The sequence below is a fragment of the Perognathus longimembris genome, chromosome 4 (assembly GCF_023159225.1).
Source record: "Perognathus longimembris pacificus isolate PPM17 chromosome 4, ASM2315922v1, whole genome shotgun sequence".
Lineage (NCBI taxonomy): Eukaryota > Metazoa > Chordata > Mammalia > Rodentia > Heteromyidae > Perognathus > Perognathus longimembris.
In genome coordinates, this window is record NC_063164.1 from 29,792,599 (window position 1) to 29,805,848 (window position 13,250).

At 38.6% G+C, this 13,250-nt stretch overlaps 1 protein-coding gene and 1 long non-coding RNA gene across 4 annotated transcripts in view; both read right to left on the reverse strand.

The window, feature by feature from the left end:
• Nucleotides 1–13,250, reverse strand: part of Spats2l (spermatogenesis associated serine rich 2 like) — a 160,152-nt gene that overhangs the window by 12,782 nt on the left and 134,120 nt on the right. For all 3 annotated transcript variants that reach the window (XM_048345014.1, XM_048345013.1, XM_048345015.1), the window contains one exon: nt 1,960–2,018. In XM_048345014.1, coding sequence (XP_048200971.1) covers nt 1,960–2,018 — 59 coding nt within the window. The remainder of the gene's footprint in view (nt 1–1,959; nt 2,019–13,250) is intronic.
• Nucleotides 7,674–8,811, reverse strand: LOC125350423. The gene is made up of 2 exons (XR_007210741.1): nt 8,267–8,811; nt 7,674–8,054 (listed from the first exon to the last, which is right to left on the reverse strand). It is a non-coding gene; the product is annotated as an uncharacterized LOC125350423 (long non-coding RNA).

Consider the following 13,250-nt stretch of genomic DNA (forward strand, 5'->3'; position numbering starts at 1 on the left):
CTATCCTATTTACTCATAAGAGCTTTTCTCTTTGTGTACACATACTGTGTCATGCACTGTGTCAAGGGCCTGGCTTCTAGTTCCTCATTATATCTTTACAATAACTATTTGAGACGGATGTTATTCTTTCCCCCTCTTGTCTGACAAAGAACTATATAATCTGAGAAATGAGTAAAGTAGTTCAAGGTCACAGTCAGTAAGTAGGTGAAAGCTGGACTTGGAACCAGTTCTATGCCCAAGAACATGCCATCTGACTTGCCCCTGGCTCTAAGACCTGCGGCAGAGAATAGGTACTGAAGTTAGGTGAACCCTGCCAGCCATTCCGGCAGTTTCAGCTTGCTGAAGGCTTAGTGACTTCCTGCTTTCTCTACAGTGTATAGTGCTCTCACAGTGCTCACTGTGCAAGGAAGCACACGGTGAATGTGTATTGATTGTGTATTAATGACAGGGATGTTCCAAACTCCACACATCTTAGAACCTAACATTTCTCAAAAATGAAGAATGAGTATGTGAAAATAGGTCTTTTATTATCTTTCCATGTTGGTCTGGAGACCCATCTGTGTCTGTGTTGGTCTCTAGTTACAACTTTTAGAAATAAGCTGTACCTAGGAAGCAGGAAACCAACTCATGGGTATAATACATTTTTACTGAGGAAATCAATGGACTTCAAAGAAGAAAATAGTTTCACACTCAGGGATGTTCATCTTGGATTATATTAGTTTCACTAATATATTTCAAATCTAAAATGTTTAAAATTATTTAGAGAATTGTGCGATAAAAGAGAATGATGGCTATTTTCGAAAAAAATAAAATGACAGTGAATTATGGCCAAGATCCAGAGAAGAAAAATACAAGAAAAATCTGGTCTGATCTTTCATCCCTGTGAAGAGAAAGACATTTCAGTCGAAAGAAAAGGAATTTAATTGAAACCTGGTTGAGTGTAGACTTCCATTTAGCTAATTCATGAGAGGAAATATGGGTAAGGTTGAAGAATTCAGAACAACCAGGAAACAATGATTATAAAACTAAATCCTAGCTGGAAAATATGGAATCAAGGATCACATTCACATAGTAGACTAAATTCAATACAGAAGGCTCAGAGTATCCACTTGTGGCTTAATGTAGAATCTGGCTGAGTGGAATTATTTCTGCTGAAATTTCTAACCCATGAACCTCTGCCAGTCTAAGATGTAAATCTACTCTGGTACTTTACCCCAGTGGAAAGGTTTAGAGAGAAGCACAAAGAAAAGAAAACAAACTCAGAATGCCAAGATTTTGTGTTTAGGAAAAGTTTTGCAATTACAGGGATAATGTGTGTGTATTCATTATTTAAATAGGGAATTTGGTCTATTAAGCAATCTAACTTATGATTTCAATTTAAAACGTGGAACTGATTTTCTCTTGTGGTTTTAAGTTGGCAGGTGTTGGCATATTTGACGAAGTTTGTAAACAGAATTGAGATGTTTTAAGAAAACTTCATTTAGACATCTCTACATTTGAATTATTAATCTTGCAGAAGTTGCTTAAAAGCTTAGGAATTTTTTGTCTGTTAGATTTGTATGTGTGTGGCAAGCACTTGAAGTGCTTCAGAAAAGACAGATATTTTAAAATTATATGTAGTTCAGTATATGGAGGAGAATTTAAGAAACAGAGTCAAACAGGAACCTAAAAAAGAGTAAGTGAAAATGATTATATTATATAGAAAATTACTAAATCATAAAGGCTTAAAAGGAGTATCTTACGATTTAACACTAAATGTATTGTCATTTTCAATCAACTGGGCAGTAAATTAGATTATAGTTGAGATTTCCAAGTGGCTTGTGCAAGGTTACACAGCTCATGTACTAGTATTTCAGAGAAAATGTGAACACTTCCCATAATCTAGTATCTTTGTCCCTCTGACCTGTGGATTGCGTCTGCTTGGGAGGTACCTCATCTGGTAACCACAAGTCAACTTACTTGCTTCTTCTTTAACTTTGTCCATTTCTGCCATCAGTGAAACTTCTTTGTCAATGATGCTAGGGAAAAACAAAAGCCAAAAGAATATGCTTAATCAAAAATAAACTTAAATCAGTTTAAGGATTAAAAGTGATTTTCATTAAACAAAATGCAAAATTATCCTAAATATTTCTATCTCTCTCCAAAAACTGAGGCAATGTGGAATGCATATTCCCAAGGGTTACACAGTGTCATCTGCTAATTAAATCATTGTCAAAAAAGAAAGAGCCTTTCAGACTTTCAAAATTGTGCTGCTGTGGATTTAAATTTTGGGTGTATTTTTGCCCTTGAGTAATTTCAAAGTTCCAAAACAATGTAAGTATTTGAAAAGCTGGCACTTAGATCATTGAGGGCAGTAACCTGTGTGCTCTACTGGCCCTGATCCTGGCGGGGAGGGAATGAGCTGGGCCTCGTTCTGATGTAGATGGTCCTGGGACTATGCTTTGACAAATCCAAGGCAACCTATCTGCACATGCCATAAAAGAACTCATACCTTTCTCATTCTTCCAAATAAGCATGTCCAAGTTCTAATGAACTTTATTCCATTACAGTTCTCTTATTATATTGTTTAACCCTTTGCGAATTAATTAATTAATTACTTCTACATAAAAGTAATTATCTGTCTAAGTTTGTTTCTCAACCTATTCCCTAATCTCCTAGTACCCTTCTCAGAAGTTACAACTCATTAAAAATTCCTTCTGGTGACATTATCCCAAAAGAAATGTACTCATTATCTGATCTATGTAACTGTAGCCCTTCTGTATATCACCTTTATAATAACAATAAAAATTCATTCTAGATTTCATCCTAGCTTTCTGTGTCTAATAAACATAGGTGTCAGATGCTATTTTTCTTTTATTTGGACCCCGAATATTTCAAAATGCATCTCTAAAACTTAAGGCTTTGGGGACCATAACCATCTTACTACTGTATCACTTAAAAACAGTAATTTAATATTGTCAAACATCTACTTGGCATTCCCATTTCTCCAACTCTTATGAGTCTTAACTGTTTGTTTAAACCAGGATCAAAATAGGTCTTGCATGTTATAATTAGTTGGTTCACTCTTCAATGTGTACATGTGTATATGAATGCACATATTTACCAGTAGCGGAACTCAGTGCCTTGTGTTTTTTGCTTTTTTTGGCTAGCACTCAACTGCTTGAGCCACATTTTCAGTTCTGGCTTTTTGTTGGTTAATTGGTGATAACTGTTGGTTCAGGCTGTTTCAAACCTTGATCCTCGGATCTTAGCCTCCTAAGAAACTTGGCATGAGCCAAATGTGTCCAGTTTAAATGTGTTTTAATCTAGCAGTCCCCTCTTTGTTTTCTCATCTCTTCTGCAACTTACTTGAAGGAAGCAGGATAGTTCTGAAGAGCTATCTAAAGTGAATTTTGCTAATTACATCTCCATGGCATTTTTGGGGTCCATTTTCTTTATATTCCCTATAAATTTGTTGTAAATATTGAAATTTGATGGAATTCAAGGTTATTTTCTTCAGATTAGAAATGTTTATTTTGGTGGTACTGGGATTTGAACTCAGAGCCTTGCTCTACTAAGCCACACTTCTAGCCCTGCTTTTTGCTGGTTATTTTAATGACAGGGTCTCAGTTCCTGCCTCCAGTCCTGTTTTATACTGCTTAACTTAAAGATAAGAGTCCTGCTTCTTGTCCAGGCATGCGTCTGGACCACAGTTTTGCTATTTCAGGCTTTCTGCAGTTGCTAGGATGACCAGCATGTACCCTTGTGTCCATCTTTCTCCTGTTGAGACTGGAATCTGACAGCTCTTCTGTCCAGGTGGGACTGGAACTGCAATCTTTCTGATCTCAATGTCCTAAGGAGCTAAGATTATAGATGTAAGCCACCAGTACCTGACTCAGAGAGGATAATGTGTTGACTTTCTGTGTGTGCTGACAGAATCATATCACTAGGCATACATCCTCGAAAAAAAAAATAAATCTGAGACTCAAATTTCTTCATATAATAATTATAACGAATTTGCCTCTTTGGTATGATATTAGCAGCCACTGATGAGCACTGTCTGCATTAGCAAGGTTTACAAAATGGAAACAATCAGGTTCTTCCAACTTCTTCAGTTATTTGTTGGAATCCTTCTCTGAAGAGCAACTTCCCTTTACCAACTATTTAGGAGGAAAAGCAGTAGTTTTTCCATCCTTATGGAGCCGACCTTGCTTTCCATGTGATTTGGGAGGAGTGTGAGAGGACCTGTATGTAGGACTGGCTCGGGAAGCAGAGAAAAAGGGATGTGAGGGAAGCAAAGGGTGAGATTAAAAGTTAGAGCTCCAAGGCTTCTAAATAGAGTCCTCAGGTTTCGAGAGATGCACGATAATTTTGAGAGGTGCTAAGAAGAAAACTTTCATGTGACACAAGATTGCTCTGTCCCCAGCTGTCCAGTGGATAATGGAGAAGATGACTGCAAAGGGAAAGTCCACAAAGCCACCTGCTCCACATTACCTAAGTGCAGACCCCGGGGGCTGGGAATTCTGCAGGCTATGTGTCTATTGGGAAGGGAGAATGTGTGGGAAGAGGCTTTTGCTATTTCCTTTACCAGCTATAAGGTTTTATTCATTAAATTTGCTAATACAATCCTGTGCCCAGAGAGTTTACAAGATGGACATTTGGGTATAACACATATCTCCAGGTCAAACACGTATTAACCAAACCCAGATAGTCCTACAATGTGTTAGCTCAGATCTTCTGGGCTAGCAACAGGAGGGATGAAGGTTTACACAATAAACTGTTAATCTGCTTAACACACACACTGGGGATGTGAAAAGCCTGTGAAGTTGGCATCAACCATGCTTCCATTCCTCTGGGTATTTGAACAAAGGAAGATCATCCTTAGGCATCTTACTAATTCAAGCGCTGTGGTGTATAATTGCTTTCAAAATTCAAGTGCACAAAGACAAGGCAAGGATGTGCCGAATCAGGACCCAGCTAAGAACTGGTGGACAGAAGCAATGCAAGCTCAGGGCGGAGCCTGAGGCAGATAAACCTGACACTCCTTGAAGAATCTTGCTACTTTGGATCTGCATTTTTTGAGTTTTGCTTTCAGAGCAGTAGAGTTGGAGGAAGGGAAATGGATGTGGCAGGTGAAGAAGTGCAGGCTAGCCTGCATTGACAGCCAGCTGTCAGACAGTGAGGCGCCAGCACATAGGCTGAGCCCCAGATTAAGAGAAGGGGGAAGGCTGAAAGACCTTGTCTGAAACCTTCCAAATGGCCACAGAGCCTGGGTGTCACTCCCAGATTCTCCAATAATATCATTAGTGACATTTGCAAACCCTACTGAATCTTCTTTGAGGTCCCAGGACAGACACACATATGGAAGTGCTGCTTGATGAAGAACAACTCTGCAAGCTGAATATGGATCAGGGGTGCCTGGCAGAACCATGGCTTGGAATGATCAGATGGGGGGGGGGAGGGAGACATCTGGAGAGGAAGGACATCAGAGTTGATGAGTCACTGAGAAATCAGTGTCACAAACCAGTGTTCTAACTGGGGTAGCAGAAAGGTCACACTTACTTTCTAGGTACCTCTGTAGAGAGAGGTATCAGCCTGCAATGGTTCAAAATGAAAGTTGAGCAAACAAGCACTGAGTGCTGACGGCCCCTAGGCACATGAGGTAGCTTGCTGGTGCCCTATAAGAATGATCTCATTTAAACTGCAGGACACCCCAGGCAGTGTGAGCTATTTTCTCTCCTTGAACAGGGCCTTGACCTTGACCTGTGCCCTTCACTATTCCTTGAAGTCAATCTCCTCCTGAATCTTCTCTGTCCATCTAATTAACTCTTCCTTCAAATCTTTGCTTAATCTATCTTGCCTCAGAAAGCTGACTTTTTAAAACCTACTGTTCAACTTTTAAGATCTTATTATGGGCTGCTCAACAAAAATTACTTAATAGTGCTGAATGTTAGAGAAGGCAGCACATTCATTTTTCTATGGCATAACAGTGATGAAACTTCTTAACTGGTACACCATAGTGCTTGCATAATTAATCACATCTATGCACAAATCTCTGTGCTGTTGGTCATGGACAGAATCTAATCATTTACTACACAAACTTATGAATAAAAGTATAATGATATTCACCAAGCACACAAAATAGGTTGTTGGTGATTCTGTTTGCAAATTAGGATAGCTTGCTTAGTTGTTGAAATGTGTGCTTTCCCCATTAATCTGAGGTTTTTAAGTATTGACAGTTTTTGTTTTTCAATAATGATCCTCTGTACTTGACAGAAATACAGAACTTTTTAATTGGCTTGGACTTATGCTGCATTAAGCCTGCTCTACATAAAGAGACAGCACATAAAACCATTCTAACCTCATATGTTTCAGTCCTGCCCTTTATCCTTCCCAAACCACATCTTCTTTTATCTAAACTGCTTAGATAGTAAAATTTTATTTTGTTGCCATAAAAAAGCTTTTATTATCAAAGCAATAAGATGTAAGGAGGAGATTACTACGGCAAAGACTTTATGGTTTATTATATAGTTAATCACAAAGATAAAGTGTCATTTTATAAAAAGAAGTTTCCACTACCTTGATTTCTTTTTAGGGGACTGATAATAATGATAGTGATAGTGTTTCTAATAATAATAATAATAATGGAATCAGAAAGCCCTTTAGTAAGAATAGATTTATGATTTTCTTTTCTGTGAAAGACCTATCTTTAAAACTGGAGAATAAGATGCTGAGTGACAAAATGCTTCTATAAGGAGCCTGGAGGTTTAGTGTTCTTCATAAATAGAGTCTGTGATTGGCAGGCAGCTGCAGGACCTTCTGACAAGAACTTGTTGGTAGATACTGAGTGATAAAAGCAGAATTTCAAAGGGAATGAAAGAAAAATCCATCTGCAATAACTGTCAGAGTTGGGGGTTCAAGAGTTAATATTAGGCCACATCCCACCTGTGATGCATTTGCCCAGGGAAGAATGCAGTGAAAGAAACTGCAGGGAACCATCTGATCCCAGACAATTTTGCTTCAGTTCCTTCTTGTGGATAAAGTGCTTCTGTTGCTGGAGCCTTCTTAGCTCATCACCCGCCGCCAACCAGACAGAGCAGGCTGGGGCACCAGAAAGGACAGAGAATCTAGAGTAGGGCCTGGCAGGATGAGCAGGCTGTAGAAGAACCTGTATTCCAAGAGAAATTGGCACTTCTAATGAATCTAGAAATCTAAGGGATGCGGATGGAATGTTTTAGTCTTTCTGGCCTCTTCGGGATAGCACAAAGCACACAAATGAATGATAAGCCCCAAAACAAGGCTTCCAATTAAAACTTTCCATTTCTTTCAGTAAAGAGGAAAGAGCCATCATGTAAGAACACTTCCTTCACTCTGGGCCCTGCTCCTCATTATTGCATAGAAGAAAGAACTATGATGTCACTTAGGGTCCTTTGCAGTGTAGCAGGGCCCAGTGGCTGCCAGATAGGCCACTTCCCTTTGTCAGCTGGTGCTGAAGGAAGAGGGCCAGTACTGCCCAAGAGCAGAAAAATACCCTTGATACAGTTAAGCCATAATGTGTTGACCCTATGGGTTCCATTTTCAGTCCAACCTCCTCACTATCCCAGCCATTTTGGGGGCCAGGGATGGGGGAGGGGAGGGTTCAGCTCACCTGTTTTTCAGTTATTTTAGCTGTCAACAAAACCTCTTTTTTGGCCTGATAGCCACAGGTACAGCAAGACTGCATGTAGTTCTGTATTCCCAGGGTCAGAGGACTAACAACTCTTAAGTGTAAATGGAGTCTATGTTCTGCTCTTAAATGCTATGCGTTTCCAGTTCCTTTCTCCATTGATAAGAGGAAGCCCTTCATTTTGTCCCCTCTTTATGCTGGATGTGTTAACACTCACTCCTTTTCCTTCTCTTCAACAAATGATTCTGTCCTCTGAAATTTACTCCTGTAGAGAAATAACTCTCCTACTCTCCATTCTTACCAGTCCTGATTTAACCTTGAAATCATCATCATTATTGACCTCATTGTCAAGTAGCTGGCTATGTTTATTTGCCTTTTGTTACATTGGTAGGGCTCCTGGATCTGTTACCTTTGTTTGTTTGCCAGTCCTGGGGCTTGAACTCAGGGCCTGAGCACTGTTTCTGGCTTCTTTTTGCTCAAGGCTAGAACTCTACCACTTGAGCCACAGCGCCACTTCTGGCTTTTTCTATATATGTGGTCCTGAGTAATCGAAACCAGGGCTTCATGTATATGAGGCGAGCACTTTACCACTAGGCCATATTCCCAGCCCCAATCTGTTACCTTTGAATCTCCATATTTGCATTTATGGTTTTATAACAATCTGAATTCTATTTATTATTGGAAAAACACAATGGATTACCCCCGCCCAATGTAGCAGTAATGACAGATAGTTCTAAAGATTTCTTGAATTCTATAGCAATCTTGAGTAAAGACACAAAACCAACTTAGGTCTACAGTATGTAGACTAGGGTTGTGACACAATCATTTGAAAAATTGCCCACTAAAGATGACAGTCATGGAAATAAAGAAGCAGTGTTTCTAAACATGAACCATGCTCAATATACAAAGCAAAGTAAATATCCTTCTGATTATCAGCAACCACACTCAGCTTATCAATCAGATGAGCTCATCAGATTTCTATTTTTTTTTTTTGGTCAAAGGTAATAAAATGCATTTATATCTCTTAACCTGCATATTTTATATTCGAATCATACAATAATCTAAAGCCACAGTTAATGAATATTTCATCATACTATATGAAGTACATTTTGGAAATGAGATAAATGCAGATTTAATGTAAGGATTAACTCCCAAGACTTCTACAATTCCTGAGTTCCTCAGAAATGACAGAGTTAGGGGCTGGGGATATGGCCTAGTGGCAAGAGTGCTTGCCTCATATACATGAAGCCCTGGGTTCGATTCTCCAGCACCACATATACATAAAATGACCAGAAGTGGCACTGTGGCTCAAGTGGCAGAGTGCTAGCTTTGAGCAAAAAGAAGCCAAGGACAGTGCTCAGGCCCTGAGTCTAAGCTCCAGGACTGGCCAAAAAAAAGAAAAAAGAAATGACAGTTAACCCTTAGGGACTTCTTTTCCTTGTTGGAATTTCTCAAGTGACAGAGCTGAAAATTCCTTTAAGTATTCAATTTCCCCAATATCAAATGTTCAACTGGAAAAAAAATCTATATTCCTTATTCCACATATACTTTCATATAAGATTAACATAGGACTATTTAATAACATTTCATAGCTTTGTTAATTATTTCTTTTTTGTGTTAATTATTTCTTATAGTTTGATCTCTTTGTATGGAGGTTATAAGTCAGAGAACATAGTTTATCTTTATTTCAGTTCCAATAAAACAGAATCTAGTAACTGCCTCCCACCTCCATTTATAGTAATATCTATGGAAGAAGAAAGCAAATTAAGGGTTTGATTTATGGAATGGAATGAGCATTCTCTTTTACATGTTTACTTCATTTTACATGCTTATTCTTTAGAAATGGAAAATATAAAAAGTAGGATAAAAGAAAGAAAAAAGTAAGACAAAAATCCTTCTCTTCATACCAAAATTAGGGTTAACAACTCATCTGTTATATTTCTTTCCAAGAACACTTTTGTAAAAAACATGGGGAAGAGGTATTAATATTTGCAGAAGCTATTATGGCTGAACATTGATAATTTGGGTACAGAAACTGTAAGAGATTGATATACTACAAGAAGAACTAGAAATCCTGGCCCACACCCAACCCAAGGCAGCCAGGCCCAGCTTCTCCTGCCTCTGGCCTCCTGACGGGCTCTTGAGTGAAAAGGGGAGGGGAAGAATGAATATGCACACCTGTCTGCCCTAGTCTCACATGCTCCCACTAACTCAGTAACACCTCTCTCTAGCCAGTGACTCCCAAAGTAGGGACATAAATAAAATATTAAACTAAAATGTAGACTTTTCTAATCTTTAGTATACAGATTAATATTAATTCACATGTATAATTTATTTATGTATTTTTCTGATTTGAGAAGCATGTGCTCAAAATTTATTTATTGATGGTGTAAGACCTAAGGGATTGATTCCTCCCAGAGCATATTATGGGCAGTCCTTCTTCATGCTTCTGATCCCACATGTAGGGAATTTTCTGTTTCCCTTTTGCATCTGGCAAATCTCTAGTCATCCTTCAAGATCCAGCTCAAATGCCACTTCTATGACAACTAGCTAGCCAGGACTGATTTCCTCCTTCCCATCCCCTAGACCAGACCTCTATTACTGTATTTGTCATACTGCACTACATAGCTTATTTCTGTTTATCCCCTAGACCTTGAACTTTTTTCTTTTTCTGTGCAGGTCTGAGGGATAGAACTCAGGGCCTGGGCATTGTACCTGGGCATTTTTGCTCAAGGCTAGTGCTCTACCACTTAGCTACAGCTCCAATTCTGGTTTTTTTTTTGGGGGGGGGAGTGGGGAGGAGAGGCAGGTGTTTGTGTGTGTATATGCACGTGTGCATTTAATTGGAGGTATGATTCTCTTAGAATTTCCTGCCTGTGCTGACTTCAAACCAGGATCCTAAGATCTCAGCCTCCTGAGTAGCTAGGGGTTACAGGTGTGAGCCACCTGTGCCTAGATACACTTTTTAAGGAAAGAGACTGTCTTCATCCTTTTGTATTTTTCAGTACATACACTAGGGGTGTGTAGATCACTTTCATGCAAACTCATGAAATTCACTCAATACATATTCCAAGGCTCCACAAAATTCTATGGCCCACATTCACAGAATCCAAAGTGGGGGCAGATGCACTTGTGCACAGGTACACACACAGACACATACAGAGATGTTTGGGAACTCTACCTATATATCTATATACTTACTGAACAGAGGGAGGAGAAAAGAGGAATATAATGAGAACGGTATGGTGAGACAGGACATGAAAGAACTGTCTTGGTAGCAACTGTGGTCATTCAGAATAAGAGGTCCATTTGCCTTCTCTCTTTCTCCCAGGAATGAAAAGCAAAACTGTGATGAAATATGCACATTGTGGAACTAAGATCAATTGCATGCTAAACATACAGAAAGTTGGAGAAGGATAACTTTCCCCCTGTCTTGGGGTAGAGGACAACAATCCTGTGATATGCTATCTTGAAAAGAAAAAGAAACTACATTGATTAAACATCCATGGGGGAAAGCTAGGTTAGGGTTTGTCTAAAATGATCTGAGAAGTGCATTACTTTGTATATGAATTTTCACAAAACTCACAGGAAATGATGGCATGCTTTGTAGCTGAGTAGAAGTTACAAAACTGAGCCAGCTTCAGATGTAGATTTTGTAGAGATGAGACCGAAAAACAATTATAAATCTATATTCCTTACTTTCCAACTAAGTGGTTAGTAAACATTGGAAATATGATTTTTTCTTAAAAATAGCCACTGAAAGAATAATACATACATATAAAGATTTGTATTGTACTCTATTCTTGTGTAGCCTTACTACATGATTGATTGCTGTTTTAGCTGACAGTGTCTAAATGGTTCTTAGTCATAGTTTATACCAGTCTAATAAGCATAAATAGCTCCAAGACCTTTCTGAAATTGTTATCTAGAATAGCTCTCTGAAATAATATGAAGTATTTGATATTTATGTTAATAAAGAAGAACAAATTGATCTTATTTTCCCAGTGAAAATGGAGTATATTATAAATCTTTAAAATGAACATACTCTAGTACCCTATTGAAATGTGTAGATAGAACAATTTTCTTAATTTCTTCTTATATTTCTACTCTCCAGTGAAAACTAACAGGTTTTTGTTTTTTGTTTTTTAAATCATGGGGCTTGAACTTGGGGCCTGAGTGCTGTCCCTGAGCTCTTTTCCTCAAAGCTAGCACTCTACCACTTTGAGCCACAGCTCCACTTCTGGTTTTTTGGTGGTTCATTGGAGATAAGAGTCATGGAGTTTCCTGCCTGGGCTAGTTTTGAATGGTGATCTTCAGATCTCAGCCTCCTAAGTAGCTAGGATTACAGGCATTAGCTACGGCACCTGGCATTTTCAGATCATGTTACCCAGCTAGCAGATTGGTAGCCTTTATTTGCTGAAAAGATCTCGAGATCGTGTGTGTGTGTGTGTGTGTGTGTGTGTGTGTGTGTGTGTGTGTGTGTGTTGGACTTCACAATTCAGCATCAACTTCTTGTCACAGTTCTTATGTCTATTAGTCCATAAGGGAGCCTTCAGTGTAAGCATAGCAGACTTCCTATGGAAGTATGTGGCTGGCAAAAAGTATAGTGGCAATCCCCACCTGAAGCTCAGGAAGGCTGTTAACATGATCTGCTACTTATGCTGCTTTCCTGGGAACTGTACCTAAACTGAAAAGGCCAGTTCAGTACCTTTTGTATTTATCAACCCGCTCTTCCTTCACATCAACTGATTCATTCAGTCCTCAAAGTGGCCCTGGGGAAACATCTACTGCAGAGAAAAACCTCAGGGAGGAAAGAAAATAGTAAAAGAGAAGATTTCACTTCCAGAAAGTAAGCTACTCCTATTTAGAATGACACATATTCACAAATGAGGCAAGATGGGAAATACACTGCTACCATGGGGACTTGCCTTAGTCACAAAGTCGCAGGAACCTTGAATTTCTCCATTATATAAGGTGTTTGCCCTTTTTCACAGTTTCAGAATGACTCTAAGAGCTTATTTCTGTTTATTGGACTTGTGCAGATTGAGGAAAAGGAGTCATATTGTGCGATTTGTCAGCTAGACAGTAACACAAACCTTCCATATGGCTCTCCTGAGGCATAAATACATTTATTAGTCTCTTATATTATGGTCTCTTCACATTTTTGCAAGTGTGTGCTCATCCCCACACTGTGCTCTTTTAATATTCTCATATAATATAGAATATTGGGCTGGGGAGAAAAAACAGTTTAATTTCCTTTGTATAGAGTGTTGTTCAGCCCATAAGCAGGTGGTCACTTAGAAAAAAAATTTGATAAGAAAGAAAGGGATTTGTCAGAAGGTCTTGTTTGCACAGGTTTTGATCAATGGATAGATTATATTATTCACTTCCAGAGCAGAAGGAACAGAGACCTATTATTAATTTTTTTTTCCTTTTTTAAAAAATTTATTTATTAATTGAACACAAATTTTTTGACAAGGTGTTGTGCAAAAAGGGTACAGTTACATAGTAGGGCAGTGTGTACATTTCTTGTGATATCTTACGCCCTGTTTTTCTATCCCTTCTCTAGGTCAGGTAGACATATATACAATATACAATGTATCAA